This window comes from Oculina patagonica, chromosome 14 (genome assembly GCF_052425735.1).
Source record: "Oculina patagonica isolate OP01 chromosome 14, crgOcupat, whole genome shotgun sequence".
Classification (NCBI taxonomy): domain Eukaryota; kingdom Metazoa; phylum Cnidaria; class Anthozoa; order Scleractinia; family Oculinidae; genus Oculina; species Oculina patagonica.
In genome coordinates this window covers 22,886,929-22,906,435 of record NC_135771.1, presented here as the reverse complement: position 1 = coordinate 22,906,435, position 19,507 = coordinate 22,886,929, and the positions used below count along the sequence as shown (strand labels likewise).

The following is a 19,507-nucleotide window of genomic DNA, read 5'->3' as shown; positions in this document are numbered from 1 at the left end:
CTTTCTTAGAAGTCGGACAATTTCTTTGCAAACTGTTTATACCGCAGGAGGTATGTTTGTTTGGATGACAGATAACAAAGGCTTCCTGACTATATATGGGCATTGTGACAGTTAAACAATTTTGACAATTTGAATTATTGGGAAATTAATCGTGCGCGCTATTGACGGGAACCACGTGACCTACCTGTTGAAATCGTTTAAGTTAAGTACAAACTAGGATAACTTCATGCACTGGGAATTTCTTGTTCACTTCGATCCTTAAAACTTTTCTTCTTGCGTTGAGCAAACTTTCTGTAATTTTCTGAGTCACTATGTGTTATTTTGTCTTCTTAAGGTGACGTGTCCTATAAATATTAATCAATCTGAAAGAAAACTTATGCTCGAAGGAAAGGAAAAGGAAACTTATTCTTTTAATCCAATGTAGTCTACGCTTAACTTACAATTTGAATTATTGAGAAATGAATCTTGTGCGCTATTGGCGGGAACCACGTGAGCTTCTTGTTGAAATCGTAGTTTAATTACAAACTAAGATGACTTCCTGCACCCTGAATTTCTTGTTCTCTTCTATCGTTAAAGCTTTTCTTCTTGCGTCGAACTAACTCTCCGTTACTTGCTAAGTTACTGTGAATAATGGGTGTGATGTGTCATTTCATCTCCTTTAAGGGTTCCTATAAATGTTTATCGACCTGATTGGAATCTTATGCTCAAAACTGACAGTTGAAAAGAATATTTATTGTGTATGCTGTAAGTTATACATAGGAGCCTTGTTGCAACTTTCTAGTGAACTCAAGGTTTTACGTTTTCTATTCAACAATTACTTAACGGACATTTTCGTCGAGTTAAAAGCTATTAAATTATTGATTTGTATGAATTCTGGTAATCTAAAAGCAACCAGAAATGGACCAAAAATCGACAAACTTTTCATATGAATCTCTAATAAACGCAATTTAAAGGTTTATATTACGCTCAAAATTCACAATTTGAACAAAAGACGAAAAGAGCCCGACAAACTTTAGTTTGTCTGCCGTTACCTAGCAAATGTAGGGTTTCTTCAGAATTTGTTTCATTTTGTATCTTATTATTTTAAATTAATACAAAACACCTTCCATAAGTTAAAGCTGTATTTTCTGTCAAATATAACGCAAAAAAAAACTGGCTTAAAAATGGAAGTACCAAAACTTCTTTCTGACTCATCGTGCGTAACTGAACTTTTATTTGTTTAGCGCCATTCCTACGGTCATGGACTTGACTTGACAAATAAATATGAAAATCAATACGGTCAATAAAAAAAATCTACATACGAGAAGCACAAGGAAACTATTTACAATTTAAATAAAAGTTAAATTAAGCGTAAACTACACTGGAATAAAAGCACGATGATTCAGAAAGAACTTTGAAATTACTTTATTAATTAGTACTTGACTTAAACGATTTCAACAGCTCGTTCACGTCGTTCCTGCCAAAAGCGCGCACGATTAATTTCCCAATAATTCAAATTGTAAAATTGTTAAACTGTCACAATGCCCATATATAGTCAGGAAGCCTTTGTTATCTGTCATCCAAACAAACATACCTCCTGCGGTATAAACAGTTTGCAAAGAATTGTCCGACTTCTAAGAAAGCGCTTCATAACTACAGTTTATCTAGCCAAAAACATGCGCTTCCGTGTCAATTTTGATAACCAATATGTCCATTTTTGTTACAAGTGAATATTTTTAACTATTTATAGTTTTTAAACTTCGTTCTCTTCGTATGTAGATTTTGTTACTGACTGTATTAATTTTTATATTTATTTGTAAAGTGTCGTGAGCGTAGGAATGACGCTATATAAAAATATTTACGCGTAATAGCAATAGAAATATACTTATGGTCGTCCAATTTGACATGTTTTCAGCAAGATAAACTGGTTATTTAAAAAGAAAAAAAGAAAAAAAGGAGTCGGACTACGTACATCGCAGAAAAAAAATGTGATGTACGGATGAAAGACAACAAGGGCTTGCTGACCATATATGGGCATTGTGACAATTTGTGGAATAATAAATATAGAGATATAATATATTGAAAAACATTGACTGAACTGTGTTTGTCAATTTCTCAGTTCATGTCGGTTTGAGAGCATATTATCAAGTAGGCAAGTGTAGGGCACTCTTCAAACTGTTCATATAAATAGTTTATATTAAAAAATGTTTCTGTTTGCCAAAGCAATGGTGAAAAAAAAAATGAAAACCTATGTTGGTTTAAGTTTCTTAGCCTGCGAATACAGCCGCCTCTCATTCGCTCCCGCAACGAAGAGCGAAACGTTTCACTCTTCGTTGCGGGAGCGAATGAGAGGCGACTGTATTCGCAGGCTATAATTTTCTTAACTGTTTATGAACAAACAGGCATGACTCTACGGGAAAAGAAAATAATTTGCGAGTAAAAGTGGCGGGCCGGGGAGACCAAAAAAAAAAAAACTAGAAAGCTTATGCGGGATTTGGCTACCCCAGTTAAACGAAGTTGACTACAAATACATTAGTTAGTTGGTTAAGGTCATTGCCCCGAAATAGAACTGAAGATAGATTTTAAACCAAACGTTGCCTACTTGTTGATTACCTCATCTTAAAATAAAATAGTGGGGTTCCCTATATTCGTTACGGAGCACAAGGACTTTGTATATACCACAAAATTCCTTAATAATTCCCTTGCGAGTACTGGCAAAGTACACATTTTGCTTATGTGCGCGCGCTAATTACGCGTAAAATTCTGCGCAGAAAGGATGCGCAATGCAATACAGGGCAATGACCTTAAAGTCTTTATTACACTTAGTCGGTATTGTACGGATATTGTATAAATGTTTAGCCTGGGGATACGCGAACTCCAAAAAAAAAACTGGCAAAAGGAATGGCTTTCACAAAACCTCAAAATGTGCCACCAGGGACATGTAAAAGGATCACGTAGCAGGGACAAAATCACGGCATTAACACACACAAATGCTGCAGGGACATCACATGACTTCACACAATGGAGTCAGTCTCTGTAAGTCGTGTACCCGCTGAAATTTTCTAATGCGTGTACATGCTCACGTTGATTTTGAACTTGAAATTTTTCCTCTGTGTGTTTGGTCCGGGAACTTGTCCATCAGGACAATGATCACGAAGATGAATTTTTGATAAATTTTTATTCCTGTTTAAGAGAGCACAATTGCAGAGTATCAGAATCAACCATGCAAAAACTGCTCTTCGGTGCATGTTGCTTAAGTTTCACCAGGGGTCGCCAAGCAACCAGATGTAAGACATCGCCCCATTTGGCATCCAAACACTAATAAGAAAAAGTTTAAAAACCAGCAAATTTATGATGTCGCTAAACCAATTCAAGGAACAAAGTTGCGGGAAAATTGTTTACCAATATAACTTCACACAGCTGAATCAGACTGTATCACCAGAAATGAATAGGTGACTCGGACTTTCCGGCTAATGTACCAAGTCATTCGTGAATGACGTCACGCCGTAACTTATTAAACATCGTTAATCAATAATAATAATAATAATAATAATAATAATAATAATAATAATAATAATAATAATAATAATAATAATAATAATAATAATAATAATGGTTTATTTGCATTCCAAATAACAAAATTGGCTCTTCTATGCAAATTAATATAAAAACTAAGATATAAGACTAAGATATATAATAAAATGTGATAAAAAGTTATGATATAATGTACAATAATTTGCTAAAAATGTTAAATCTTAAAGTTAAGCTATAGTAAAAAAATACAATGTGTTAAGATAATATAAAAAATTTTAGGATAAAAAGAAATTATAATAAATTGTCTGCGGCTATTTTCTTGTAGTGAGCTTTTAAGAGGCGGTTGCACTCGTGCAGATCACTGGATTCTCGTATTGTTCTCGGGAGACCATTAAAAGCTTTAGATGCGCTTTGCTTAAATGTTCCTTCTACATAGTTTGTGTTCAATCGAACATCCCCGTCCGTAGTCCAGTTCCTGAACTCTCTCTTCCGCGCGCCCTTTATAGGGGTTGAAACCAGGCTCGCGAAGAGAGAGTCCAGGATAACTTGCATGCGCATGCGCAGAACGAACCAATCAGAAGCAAGGAGTGTGGCGTCACTTGCTTAGGACGCGCGCGCTACGTTAAAAATGTTCGCACAAATGACGAATTCCACTACGCCACCAAGCGCGCGAATAAATTCAAGAATAAATTCTTTGTTAGATTGCATCCAAAACCGTTTCAATAAACAGCAACAAAATCCTGGGAATAGTAAACGGATAGCGAATTGTGTTTTGGGCGATAGGTTTTTGTAGACATTGACTGGAAAGCGCCGGCCCTATGGCCACTTACGGCTTTGGCCATAAGTTAAGACTGGAAAGCATGGTTTTTAAAGGTTATTCCGGTGACCCTGCTTTAGTACACGGTCACGTAGTTGAACTCGTCATCTGTGCGCGCGCGTTTTCAAAAGTGCTGCCAAATATGGTTTTTCCCCCAATTTTGGGGAAAAAACTTGCGCATGCGCATGCAAGTTATCCTGGACTCTCTCTTTGCGTGCCTGGGTTCAACATACATACATACATACATACAAATTTTATTAACCCATCCCTGAAGAGGCTTTTCAGAGTTAAATAAATACATATACTTAAACCAGAAGCATATAACCCCGAAGCGTCTAACTTCCCTTTATGACCTTGGGACAAAGCGGGGGATTATTAGAGCTCCCAGCTGACCAATCAGGAACGCGGATTTTTTTTGCCCTTATATGGAATCGTGTGCAGCTCCAAAAAAATGGCGGCCGCTACGGGGAAACCCACAAAGAAGTCAAAGAAGATGGTCTCAAAAGCAACGATTTAGGTGACTCTGGTGGTTAAGCCGACAGGAAAGTCTAAGACAGAAGGAAATGTGTTTGAAATGGTCCTCAGGGAGGTCAGGGATGCGTTTGAGGTTGAATTTAGAGCATTAACTGCGAATTGGAAATTTGTCAACTCGAGTCGCGGTAACCACATGCATGGCCATGCATAGTTTCCGTTAATTCATTCATTGAAGATTTGAAGCGTACAACAATTTTTTTTCGAGAAAGTGAAGGGAATTAAACTCAGTCAGGTTTTCAAGGTTGCAGGTAAGGTATTGTGAGTCTGTGCAGTAGTGTCAGATGTAGGTCACTTCTTGCTAAACCGTTCGAAGTCGTCCATGTTTAATTTGTTGCCTGTATGAAGAGTTTGTTCAGTGTTAGTTCATGTACATCAACATGTACGTTGAAGAGGACGATGCTTCTCTTCTTAGACTACGTCACGAGGTTTTTGTCGTCATTCGTATTAAAATAAATGAGGCTATAGATACCAAATGTGCAATCGCTTTCGAAGGCGAAGCAAAGTTTCAGAAGAATCGATCCTGTGCACAGATCGATAGGCTAGAGGTTTAGTGCACAAATAGCAATTTTTAGCAATTCATGCTTGCATGAAGTTCAAAGCATTTAAATCTGTAGAAAGCGTCTCCATTTTTTTTAAATAAACATAAGGACTGAAATTGAAAATACCTGTAGTTTATAGTGTGAAAATAATTTCTTCAAGCTCCTGACTGGCATTAATTATTATCTCTTTGTAGCGAAATATAAATGCCAGTAGCTCAGTTTTAACGATAATCATTCAAAATTTCCCAAAAATGTAATTTCAGACATGAATGTAACTCTGTTATGCCACCTCAGCCCTGCATCTGACAATATTGTGCAATTTCGAGCCAAAAAGTGTTTGGTATTCTAATACACAAGTGATTAAGCAGACTATCTAGTGTTTTAAATAATGTAGCTGCTGATAATATTACCACACATTTTTACAGAATAAATAATATGAGACATGGTGGATAAATAACAATAAATTCAAAATGCAAAAACTGGTTTCTTGTTTTAATGCTAATAATGTTTAATCTTGGAAACAGGGGTGGTTTTAATTGTAAACTGGGGATGTCAAACTAAAAGGGGGGGGATTTGTAGAGCTTTTACAGTTTGATAACAGCTACATGTACAAGTAGACCATAACAGCTGTTCATAATTTGACAAATAGAGCTAGATATACAGGTTGTGGAACATCATGTGATCAGTTATTATACTAGCATCAAGAAGCTCTCTTTTCCAACAAACCATACTTCTTTTGCAAGTGAAGGGTTTGTACAGGTCCTGGGAAATCCTAAAATTTTATTTGTGCACTTTCCAGTACTGGGAACTCCTGATAAAAAACTACCATTCCTGGGAAGATCTGGAAATCTGTTTAACACAAGTAACAACTGAATTCACAGAACTAACAGTAAAAGAAATGCATGACAGACAGTATAAGGATAAATAATATTAAGATCTTGGAAGTGAAGGAGTTAATGTGAACTTTTGAGTCCTGGAAAACTCTATTTGAGTTCTTGAAAAGTCCTGGAAAATTATTCTTTGTGAAAAGTGTACAAACCCTGTTCGCTGAACATACACATTTTTCACAGCATTTTAATGCTGTGTTAAAAACATGTCTTGTATGACAGACTGTGAGTGTTGAGGTAAGCTTAAGTTAAGGTTTAAAATCATGTTAAGACAATGCTAAATAGACTCAGTACACTCCAGGATTATGTCTGTATTTACTTGTAAGTCTGCATGTTGACTGGAAAAGTATTAAACAGTACTTCAGTGTTAATACTGCTTATTATGTGTGGTTTATTAATCCCAATAAAAAGCTAGCCAATGCTTTGTTCACAGGAGACAAGAAGTGTTTATCTAGTAAGGGGAGATCACAGGTGAATGAAACCTTCAACTAATTGTTTATAACATAATGCAAGCACAAATTAAAAATGCAGTTACGTTTTATCCACATTCTTTGTTAAGTAATTACTCCAGTTGACTTAGCACAAAAGAATATCAATTAAGTGGTCACACTTTTGGGCTCTCTTGCAGCCAAAGCACATGCATTGTATATTATTACATTTATGAGATTTGAGAAAATAATTACCGGTAACCATCATTTGTAACCAAATCTCCCCAATATTTAATAAAAGCTGGTACTAAAAAGTCCTGAGGAAAACATTTGAAATGTTTTTTTTTTTAATCCTGGATTGTACCAGCAGCACTATTGGTAGATTTGCTTTTTCCCTTTTACATGTCAGTCTTAATTAATGTATAAATATATTAAACAAATTAATGTATCAGAGGTATGGAACGAAATTGCACTTTATCATGTTTTTGTTCCCATCTTACCTGACAACATTATTAGTCACTAGAAAATATGATAATATATATTTGAAAAACAATCTGTGATACTTCTGTATTACAGTAAAACTTTCACTAAATGCATGAGCATTCAAAATACATGAAACAGTCTGTGACCAGAAAAAAAAAACAACTTATACAGATGACATAAAATATTGTTGTCTATACATGTAGCATTGCCAATTCAAAGAAAGCCTAAATTGTAAATAAATTACTTTTATTTATTTTTAGGAAGTTGTCCCTCCTCCATCCATGAATTCACCTTAATTTTTGCCTTTGGTGAAGCTGGCCAGGGTATAGTTTACTTGATACTAATCATTGTTCATGGCCACATTTAGCTGCAGGTTAAAACTTGTCATGAAAGCACTGCCATTTGAGCAAAGAGACCAGGAATAAGCTTGGAAACTTACCAAGGAAGCATTTGGCAAATAAATAATAAATATTATAAAGTAAATCTGATTCATGTCTGCAAGAATGAGAAAAAACATTGGCATGCATGATGATTAGAAATTTAATTTAATCCTTCTCTCATATAGTTTTTTTTAAAAAAAAAAGCAATTATGATTTAAGAGACACATGCATGTACATGTAAGGCTATTATAAGGGCCTTTTTGCTTATAATGCAAATTATGCCAATATTTATATTGCTACCAGTTCATGCTGGTCCAGTTCAGGCTTTAAAAGGCTCTTAAGTTAGCACAAGACCTCCACCGCCGCTATCATATTTGTAATATTGCAATCAACTTAAAATTAAAAGGCAGTGCTTCGGCTGTAAGTTTTTCTAAACGGAAAACCCCACGTTCTCTTCAATGCTGACTTGATCGCTGGAGCTTCTAGGCCTGGAAAATGAGTGAGAACTGAAACCTAGCTATTAAAGCTGATTTCCAGTCCGTACTGCGCAGACTCGGGGTTTGTTTTCGTTTTTGTTTTGAATTCGTTGAAACGTTACACTTCGGTGACAGCATATATGAAGTTTTTTAGTCCGCCATTACAGTTCGTTTACTTCTTGAATTTCCGATGAGCTGAAACGTCGGTTTGAAATAGCGTCAAGGTTCCTCTACTCGTTATTATTTGTTCTGCAAGGATATCTGGCGTTAATAATGAAGAAAAAGGTAAGTTTGTCGCGGAATTTTTAGTTTTGCTTGTAAACATTCCTTCGTGTTGGGCTCCGATAAACATTGCAGCCGAGATTGCGCAGTACGGACTGGAATTCATCTTTAAAGAGAGGTAGCATTTGTCCAAATGCATCGCTGATTTAAGAACTTTGTCTGGATCCTTGCAGGATAAAATCGTGCAGGGATATAGGGCAGTGTTTATCGCTGAACTCCGATCCATGAATTTGGATGAAGATGTCGAAGGGCTTTCGATCGAAACTATAAATAAAACTCGTCACAGCTCAACGTTCTTGTCCGTTAGGCATGTTTGAAGCATCGTACTTCTTGGTGTTCCTGGACTTTCGGATTCTTTTTCTTTATTTACAGAGTTCGTTGCTATTAGCCTGGGTGATTTCGTTGTCTGTGGTCGAGGAGCAATACATCGATATTTTTGAACAGGAATGCTGCCGAGTGGATCTTTCACTCTTAGTTCCTGTTAATTCAACCGGATTTTTTCTTTGCGAAGTTAGCCTAGGCATCTTTCTTAATATGTATAACTGTTGTGGTCAAATTTACCTCACAAAAGTAGAGTTTTCTCTTACATTACAGGTTTGTTTATTCCATGACAGCGAATGGCGGACATTTTGAGGTTTTCCCTGATACTCGCGCGATGGTCGCGCGTGCGATGAATTGATCCATATTAGGAAGTAAAATCTGATTGGCTCCCCGCGCGATTTAAAAATCCCCAGCTGTGGCCGCGAGCTATACGCTTCGGGGTTATATGCTTCTGCTTAAACCTATAAATACATATTGTAAATAAACTATGAATATAATAAAAATAAAAATTAATTAACCTAAGAATTCCGTTAAAAGTAGACGCTTTAAGAATTGTTTAAATTCTCTCTGGGATTGGCAAAGTTTAAGTTCGGGTGTCAGAGAGTTCCAAAGACTAACAACCTGATAGTAAAAGGTTTTCTGTCCACTAGCAGATCTGAATAGTGGGATATCAAGAGCTTGTGCGTTTCTAGTAGAGCGCTTTGACACGTCGGAGCGTTTAATGAACTGCTCAGTCAAGTAGCCTGGGGCACTCCCTGTCATGCACTTAAAGCACATGATTGCTTGACGATAGTAAAGTTGGTCTCTGACTGGAAGCCATTGTAAACGCTTCAGTATCGGTGTAATATGATCGAATTTTCTGGCTCCGCTAATGATGCGACACGCAAAGTTCTGAACCGGGCGCGCGCGGAAGAGAGAGTTCAGGTAGAGGACTACCCCGTCCGTTTCATAAAGGAGTTCCTCCCCCCGGGCCTATCCGTCTGTGGCCACACCACTTTTTAACAATTTTCATGACTAGTACAGCAACAGCAGAAAAGCCAGCCTACAAATAGCGGATTTCCAATCAATTGGGAGCGGGGATGGCGCAGTGGTGAGAGCACTCGCCTCCCACCAATGTGGCCCGGGTTCGATTCCCGTCCCGGCGTCATATGTGGATTGAGTTTGTTGTTGGTTCTCGTCCTCGCTCCGAGGGTTTTTCTCCGGGTTCTCCGGTTTTCCTCCCTCCGCAAAAATCAACACTACTAAATTCCAATTCGATCTGTATCAGTCCTACGTCTTATACATGAGCCTCTGGCTCGGACATTGAGGATAACCTCGTCCCGCGTATGGACTTTAAAAATTGTATTTACATTTTTTTTTTTACAAATTGTATTTACATATTTACATCAATACCAACATTTTGATTGGATTGATTCTCAAGTAGCACTTAATCATAGTGTCACTGTCTCCTTTAAGTCAAGATTATGTGAAAAGTATAGCTTTGTCGGATCAGCAGTTTGGATTTATGGGTTTTATGACGTCAGATGAGAACAACCAATCAGTGACAAACATAGTGGTGTGGCTACGAACTTGCAAAAAGCGTTTAGTTACGTTTTTAATTTTCCATACATTTGTCTATATTGTTTTTCTGCAAATTGACGCGGTTCGCGGAAAAATTAAAGATAATGTATGGGAAATTGAAGACGTAAACTCGGCGAATAAAAACTTTTGCGTTGTATCTTAACTTAACAATTCATAAGTTGTCCAGAATTCAATTTTTGTAAAAGATATTTGCCGTCGGATTCCCATACAAACACTGTAATTTCTACCCCTTTTGCGTACTCGTCAAGATGGCGTCGAAAACCGTGATAATGCCTATTGAACGCATAAGGCTTCAAGGTTACAAGGACATGCAGCAGGGAAAACGTCACAGCATGTACACATACAAGACGCCACGTGACCAAGCACAAAGAGACCTGTTGCTGCAACACGCATTTCCACGCCGTCATTTTTTTGTGTGCCTTCATTTCACGTTAATTTTGAACCTGAAGCTTTCTCCCTTGTGTGTTAGACGTGAACCCATTCATGACGAAAATGATCACAAAGATGTACAGAGGACAGTTTTGATAAATTTTATTCCCGTTAAACAGCACGATAACTGAATATTTGAATTAACAATGCAAACAGTGCTCTTAAGGCCCCCTCAAGGGGTGAGGGGGTCCATGTTTCCTTGTTCACAACAACATTTCCCTTATGTTTCCCTGTTCCCTAAAAAGTATTTCTTCAATATTGGTGTTCCCTGTTCCTTAAAATATGCTATTGTTCCCGTGTTTTATTTTCCTTTTGTACCCATGTTCCCTTGTTCCCTAAAATCCCTTGTTGCTTATTCATCATCGAAAGTTGCCAAGCACCCGGAAGTAAAGCATCTCCCCATTTGACATCCAGGTTCTGCTCTACATCTTTCTAACTCTCGTTGGTAGATGCTTTCACTGGCACAGACACGAGTGAAAAAGTCATAGGCTGGATACCCGTTAGTTTTCTTGTAAATGACGCATTGAGGCTGATCCTCGTATTCACAAACTGGATATGAGAAGTTGTTTTCACAATCTTCTTGAGCGTTCGGTCCACTTGAAGCACAAGTTGCACAAATGAAATCTGTGGAAAAGATAGAAAATGAAGTCATACAAAATATAAAGGCGAATACACTACATTTAAAATATTGTGCTTTTTAGGCCCATGGGCAACTCTACTCGGACTACCTCTAACAAAGTTAGCAGTTATTAACTATGCCACTGAACTCGGAGCAAGGGATTGCAGGAGAGCAGGCCCGGATACAGTGAGGAAATGAATGACGCCATCTCTCTATATAGTATAATTTCACGTGCTAACGTCGAACCCAGGAATTTCCGAGGACAAGGTCTTAAAATTGCTCTATTACACACAATTACTTACAAATCAGCCACTGGTACCTGGTCACTTGGAACAATATTAATCCATATTAATATTAATGTATAAGGGGTAGTTGGTTGGATGCCACCCACCTCCCTTGAGATTTTTGTTTTGAAATTTTGAAAAGACTATTTACTCTGTAATGCTGAAACTTTCAGTGGCTGTTCATTCATACCCTGCGGAAATTTAGATATGTCAACGAGGTGTCCATGTTATTTGACGTTTTATGGCAACGTCACAATGACAAACAAGTCTGGCCAAGTATCGTCATTTTTAACGTTTTTCTTTATTTTTCCAGTTTTTTAAAATTAAATTTTACTTATCTGTTTAATTTTACATTTCATAAGCATTCATTCTGGCTTGATGTTGCATTATTTTCCGTTATTTTCCTACTTTCTAATAAAATCCAAGATGGCGGATCCAAGGCTGGCTCTAATGACGTCATATGATGTCACGGCCAACAAAATCTATGTCATCTTGTAGAATAAGCTAAGGGCTTTCTACTCAGTGCAAAATACTTTCGCTGCGCCTTAATAGAACAAAAATCCGGGGGAGGGGTTCCATTCACACCCCCCCCCCCTGCACCACGGTGGGGGTATGAATTTGTTTGTACGTCCGTGGGTTAACCAACAAAATTGTGTGAATGTCAGCATTATAATTTTTACTTACTAACATTTCTTTGGACCATTTTACCTTTATAGACTATATAGAAAGGGGACTTGATTATTTTTATTATTTTATTACCTGCAGAGGAACAATTGTAGGATCCTACAGTGTTTGTACATGAAGCCAAACTGCCGCAGTCGTGTGTACCGCTCGCACACTCATCAATATCTGCAGGCATTGAAAAAAAGCGAGAAATATCAACTGTTTATCAGTAGGAAATATGCGTCGGTAGTAACGTGATTTGTCTTGTGTTCGGCTAGAGAATAAGGAAGAGCATAAAACCCATATCAAGAAGCGCTTAGCGCACTCGTTTTTTGCTTTTTTCTCTCGCCCCTTCTCTTCTTGTTAAATGCATTCAAGTGAAATTACCGTTTTGACGATTTTTCTCATTCAACTGATACAACGGAAAATGACAACAGCTTTTTGCAGCCTTGGATTTGAATGAAACTGTCGCGAGCTATCGCCTTACGAATTTCGGCATCATTTTAACTTCGGACACACGCTTCAGCCATATTCAAGCACAAAACGTTTTTGCGATAGCTTGCAATTGCATGATGTCGCACTTTTGTTTTGTATGAGATCGAGGCCATGGTCGGCCAAGCGTGTTGTACAATTTAAATTATGTTTACTCCACTGCATAACTGTCTACTCCAAGTTAAACACTTTTTAAAATACTCACCAACGCAACTTTTTCCATCTCCAGAAAATCCAGCTTTACATGTGCAAGTATACGATCCGTGTGTATTGTTACAGATAGCATTGACGTCACAGCTGTCGGAGTTAGAAGCGCACTCGTCGATATCTAAAAATATCAATTGAGGTTATAAGTGTCACCTAAAACTTGTTTTTCTTTAACTTAGAAAACCTTCCGGACGTACAAGAGGGGGGTGGGGATGTATGCCATGCCCTTTGAGGTTTTCTCGAAATTTTAGGGATTAATTCTATGATTCTGAAACTTTCAGTAGCTGTTCGTTCATCCCTTGCAGAAATTTTGATATGGTCCATGACTAAAGCAACGTCATAATTACAAGCAGGTGTAGCAAAAAAGTATCATTTTAGTAATTTTTTATTTCTTCAGTTTTTTCAGTGTTTAATTTTACATCCCATTAGCATTCTGGCTTCAGTTTGTATCAATGTCCGCAATTTTCTAACTTTCTAGGAAATAGTGAAATCCAAGATGGCGGATATAAGATGACCGCTCTTATGACGTCATATCACGTCAAATGACGTCACAGCCAGCAAAAATTATTTCATCTTGTAGAGTAAGCTAAGGGCTTTCCACTCAGTGCAAAATAATTCCACTGCGCATAAAAATGTAGAACGAAAACCAAAGGGGGTCCCATCCACCCTCCTGGTAAGTCTCTTGTATTACGGAGGTAGTTTGTGTTTGCATGTACGTCCGAGGGTTAATACTGTCGAATACAGTAAAAACCCGCGTATAAGAACCTAGGTTTTTTCAAGTTAGCCTAAACAGGTTCTTATATAAATGGTATTTAGTGAAAAATTAGGCTAACTAGGTTCTTAATTAGGTTCTTAACTTTTGTTGAAGAAATAAAGTAGAATTTTTAAATGATCTGGTCTTTAATGTCCAATAACAGTATTCTTGGAGGCTTCGGTAGGCAACTATAATGTGTACAGACTGTGTTATAAATATATTTTTGAGAAGATTTTTTAATTCTATATTTTTGATCTAAGATTATTTTTTTCTTTTTTGAAAATTAGAACCTGTTTTAGAATTTTAGCCTAAAATGGTTCTTATGTGAAGGGTGCTTAAAAATGAAATTTTAGCCTAACAGGTTATTAAATGTTAGGTTCTTATACGCGGGTTTTTACTGTAGTTCAAAAGGTAAAAAGTTTACATTATAAAAGAAGGAGACAATTAACAATTAGTTTATGAGCTGAGATTTCTATCGTGTGATAGTCGATGAAGCCGAAAGCCTCATCAACTATCACATCATACAAATTGAGAACGAATAATGTAATTGTTTTAGTAGAATTCTAACTCATTTGCCTTCAAATAATGATTTCTAATTAACAATTAGACTACGCGCCCGAGTTTTCTATGAGCAAATAGTCAACGAGGCGCAGCCGAGTTGACTATCGCTCATAGAAAACGAGGGCGAGTAGTCTAATTGTTTTAGTAGAAACTCTAAAGGATTGCAGTGCAAAACGTACAATATTGTGCACTTTGAAGACAAAAATCAATAAAATTTACCGCTTAAAGAGCTACTCGCGCGCGCGACTGTTTTCTATCGGCGAATAGAAATCAGTGGGAGAACCAATCAGATTCGCGGATTTCCAATAGAACACAGCTGAGTTTCTACTAATTCGTTTTGTACATATGAACTGGCAATAAACTTCACGCTTCAGCGAAATCGCGCGCGCGGAATGAATTGTGATTTGAAACTTTTTGTTGTGTACGTACGCGCTCATTAATTCATTCAGTAAATGTGACTTTTTTAAATTTGCTAAAAAGTCTAAAACGGTGAATTTCCCCGTTTTAGACTTTTTTGAACTGAATTTCCCAACCAAATTTCTAAAGTTCCTCCGAAGCTTAGGAGGAACACGAAAATGTCGCCTTTTTGTTGACGACCTTTGAAAGTGTTTACTTTGCAAGCACCTTTATGATTGTAAATAACCGTTGCTATGACGTTGCTTTGTTAAAATATACCTATCAAAACAAAATTATTGCAAATTCGATTTGCAAACGGCCGTTTCATAAAATGGTCTCTACATTAAAAATTTGATATTTTACAATTATTCAACGAGCGCGCGTTGGATATGAGATGGTAGATAGCCAACTCGGCGCTGCGCGCCTCGTTGGCTATAACGATCTCATATCCAAGAAGCGCGAGTGGAATAATTGTTTTATTAAAAACGCCCAGAGATATGCAATATTTGAGCTCCCCAGCTGTTTTCGTTGACGCGTATTGGCTACCATAATTGTGGTCAATGGTATATGAGCTCATATACCATTGACTGTCAACCAATCAAAACGCAGGAATTGCAATATACCATTGCTAATTTTTAATAATTCTGTGTATAAGATCATCTCAACCCTTTCAGAGCCAAAGTCAACTTTTGTGGACATTTGAAGCAGTCAATGAACCACTTGTGACGTTATCACTTTGCACGTCAGCAGATTTTGGTGATAAGCAACTGATAAAGCTAGGTTTGACCTAAAACATTCTTATTGCGTATTGGTTGCATCATGAAAGAGCTAATCGGGAAAAACACAATTAGTTTTTGGTGCAAAATCGGTGCTTATACAAGCCAAAACACTTGTAATTGTCTGAGGTCCTCTTTGCAGGGTTTACCAATGATTTCAACAAAACTTTTTGGGCAAAAGGGCGGAAGTGAAGAGTAGAAAGGAGTGGGAATAAGAAAGCCGAGAAAAACGGAAGGAAAAGGAGCAAGAAAAAATGGAAACGGTTTCGAAAAAAAGGCCAAATTTTGGCTTATGCGCATGCACCAAAGAAGAATATTGTACATTTTTACATGGAATTTTCATCAAAATAAATCTTGCTGCATTGTGAAAAAGTGCCTTTCTAGCAAATTTTAGGGAAATGTAGGATCGTAGCGCCAAAAGTTTAGTTTCATGGTAAAGACTTAAGACCGATGGTGTGTGTATTTACCTTTAGTTTCTTCCAGTGCTTTCAATCTTTCTTCCAGTTGTCTCATGCTTTCCTCCAATATTGTTACCCGTTGTCTTAGACGTTGTCTTCTCTTAGCCATGGCGGGTTTGACCTCGTTCATTAGAACCACAAGTAACAACAGACAAGTCAACACAACAATCTTCAGATGAGTAGCCATTTCTGTGGAGCAAAAAACGTCATTTCAACGCCTTTAACATTTGTCTTGTACATGAAAAGCAATAGTAATAAAAACAATAATAATAATAATAATAATAATAATAATACTAATAATAATAATAATAATAATAATGTAATAGTTAAGTATTTTATGAGAAGAAAAACAAAGACGCGTGCCTTTATTTGGCAACATACATTGATTATACAGCAGTTTAGAGAAAGATTGTTGGAAATAAGCACAAAAGACCGAAATGTGGTCTGGATATTCACTGGAATTTTATATGTTGGCCTAGAGAAAATGTATAAGTTTGTGGTTTTGCACGTGAATAACTTGTTCTTTCTCTCAGGAGGCTTTCTTCTGTAGCTTTGCTTTTACTGTCTCCTGTCTTTGAGTTTTGAAAATTCTTTTAAAAATCAGCGTAACTTAACTTGTTTCCACATGTCCGAAGAGAAAGAAAACGCGCAAATTAGCGTTTGTTATGTCGTTGTATCATTAGTGTTTAGCTCTCTACTTCTACCCATACTTCCTTTCGGTCTTGTCGCGTGCACTTTTGTGCTTTTTCCGACAACGTTTCTCGAAATAGCTTTTTTAAGTCCAAACAGAAACGAAATATTCATCTTATTCGTCTATTGCGTCTCGTTTCTGGTGTGTTTGTACGCAGATAAACGAGCAACATAAACTGCTTGATTTCATGACTGACTGACTGACTGACTGACTGATTGATTGACTGACTGACTGACTGAACTGACTGACTGACTGACTGACTGATTGACTGACTGACTGACTGATTGATTGATTGATTGATTGATTGATTGATCGAATGATCGACTGTCGAGTGTATTGGAATTATATTGGAATGGCCAGTTTTGATTTTGGATTTATGACTAAAAAATACATCTATCATTTTGTTGAGACCGATTCGTAATTATTCGCTCCATTTTGCATTTTCCACGTATCGATTCCTTGATTTGTATATTTTCACTTGCCGAGATAGGTAATTGAATCATGAAATGGTTACTGCTCATTTATGATTACAAAACAGGAAACTGTATTCTTATTCCAAAAAATAGCCTCACAGTTACTTTTATAATATGAAGATCACAAAGGTATTTATTTGTTTCAGAATCGCTACATGGTCTACTACTATCTTCACAGCTGTAATTGCAGCGCAATTTTCTTCCCAAAAAAAATTAATAAAGATATCCACACAGAATAATAAATTCTAGTGAGTGAAATCCCCCTGATATCGCGTTGTGGAATAAAACCTCTATCTCGCTAAACTTTTTTATTAATTCTTGTGAGGCCCCGAGCCGACGCTTATTGACACTTGCAAAGCTTAAAGAGGGGAACACTTTAAAGCTTTGAACATGAAACCTTGCTTTACTTATTATTCATACAAGAGAAGACGCAATTCAACGCTTTGAACATATGCATGACACCTTGCTAAACTTTTTATTGCATGATACTTCTGAAGACGCGAACCAACGCTTTGAACATGAAACCTTGCTTTACTTATTATTCATACAAGAAAAGACGCAATTCAACGCTTTGAACATATGCATGACACCTTGCTAAACTTTTTATTGCATGATACTTCTGAAGACGCGAACCAACGCTTTGAACATGAAACCTTGCTTAACTTATTATTCATACTTGTGAAGATGCGAACCAATGCATTGAACATGAAATCTTGCTTAACTTATTATTGATTCTTGTTAAGACCCGAACCCACGCTTTGAACACGAAAAATTGCTCAACTTTTTATTAATACTTCTAAAGACGCGAACCAACGCTTTGTACATTAAACCTCTCTAAACTTTTAATTGATTCTTGTGAAAACCGGACCCACGCTTTGAACACGAAACTTTACTTAACTGCTACACAACAAGCTTGAGTTGCTCTCGGCTATGCCTGGAGCAACTCTTACGCATCTTTCGTCCTCTTCGACTTTCCCGCTTGCATCCATAACTGGATATACGCACGCCAAGCACGAAACAATTCTAAAATCTTTATTCTTTATGACTGAGCAAATCATTCTCGGCTTATGTGTTGTAAGGAAGCTAATCTTTCTTTGCTGCGAAAAGCCTATCTTTCTATCTTATATGACTGAGCAAGTCATTCCTGTGTTTTATTAGAAAGCATATCTTTCTTCGCTGCTTAAAGCATATGTTTCTTATTATTTATGACTGAGCAAATCATTAATATTTGTTGCTAAAGAGCATATCTTTCTTCACTGCTAAAAGCATGTCTTACTTTTTCGTTATGACTGAGCAAATCATTCCTGTGTTTTATTAGGAAGCATATCTTTCTTCACTACTAAAAACATATCTTACTTTTTCGCTATGACTGAGCAAATCATTCTTATTTTTTGTTAGGAAGCATATGTTTCTTCGCTAATATCCACAAAGAATAAAAATTCTAGTGAGTGAAGTCCCCCTGATATCGCGTTGTGGAATAAAACCACTATCTCGCTAAACCTTTTTATTAATTCTTGTGAGGCCCTGAACAGACGCTTTACACACGAAACTTGGTATTGATACTTGCAAACGCTTTTACGCTTTGAACATGAAACCTGCTTAACTTATTATTCATACAAGAGAAGACGCAATTCAACGCTTTGAACATATGCATGACACCTTGCTAAACTTTTTATTGCATAATACTTCTGAAGACGCGAACCAACGCTTTGAACATGAAATCTTGCTTTACTTATTATTGATTCTTGTTAAGACCCGAACCCACGCTTTGAAGACGCAAACAACGCTTTGAACATGAAACTTTGCTTAAATAATAACTTATTACTCAAACAGGCAAATTAAGCACTAATCAAAATCACGTTTTGGCAGACCTAAGCGCTGCCGAACCAAAGTTATGGTAAATTCAACGGTGTAGAGGTAGACTTAAACCTTTTTTCACAGCCGTATTAAGGTAGTATCAACCATGCTTTATGCTGTGCTCTCCAGCATTCTCTACATCTATGCCGATACCACTACGGTATTTTATAAATTGTTTTTTAAAAACTCCGCTTTCCTTTGCCCTGTGTTTACTTATCTATTCAGTGTATCAGTTATACATGTAAAAACATACCCTTCACGGTTGATTCTTCCTCTGCTGCGAGACTATGCCGGGACTTGTCCTCTTTCTGTCATACGCTACTGGTCAGAATGATATGAATCGGTGCTCCTGAAAGCACTCTTTTTTCAACATTATAATTGGAAAGCATACCTTTCTTATTTGTTATGACTGAGCAAATCACTGTTATGTGTTGCTTGGAAGCAAATCTTTCCTCACTGCTCGCTGCTACACAACAAGCTTGAGTTGCTCTCGGCTATGCCTGGAGCAACTCTTACGCATCTTTCGTCTTCTTCAACTTTCCCGCTTGCATCCATAACTGGATATACGCACGCCAAGCACGAAACAATTCTTAAATCTTTATTCTT

The 19,507-nt window shown here is 37.1% G+C and overlaps 1 protein-coding gene across 1 annotated transcript; it reads right to left on the bottom strand.

Moving 5' to 3' along the window:
* Positions 1-10,755: 10,755 nt before the first annotated feature.
* LOC144639259 (uncharacterized) lies at positions 10,756-19,268 on the bottom strand. Its single transcript, XM_078498558.1, has 5 exons — positions 19,155-19,268; positions 15,890-16,069; positions 12,934-13,056; positions 12,333-12,422; positions 10,756-11,294 (listed from the first exon to the last, which is right to left on the bottom strand). Exons 2-5 carry the CDS (start codon positions 16,065-16,067, stop codon positions 11,023-11,025), a joined length of 663 nt encoding a protein of 220 aa, XP_078354684.1. The 5' UTR covers positions 16,068-16,069; positions 19,155-19,268; the 3' UTR covers positions 10,756-11,022.
* Between the last annotated feature and the right edge of the window lie 239 nt (positions 19,269-19,507).

Bases quoted from the DNA above. Each gene is read 5' to 3' on its own strand.
- LOC144639259 (XM_078498558.1), bottom strand. From the start codon at position 16,067: ATGGCTACTCATCTGAAGATTGTTGTGTTGACTTGTCTGTTGTTACTT. The intron at 13,057-15,889 runs GTAAATACACAC...TGATATTTTTAG, and splicing joins AGCACTGGAAGAAACTAAAG to ATATCGACGAGTGCGCTTCT. The intron at 12,423-12,933 runs GTGAGTATTTTA...CAATGCCTGCAG, and splicing joins AGATGGAAAAAGTTGCGTTG to ATATTGATGAGTGTGCGAGC.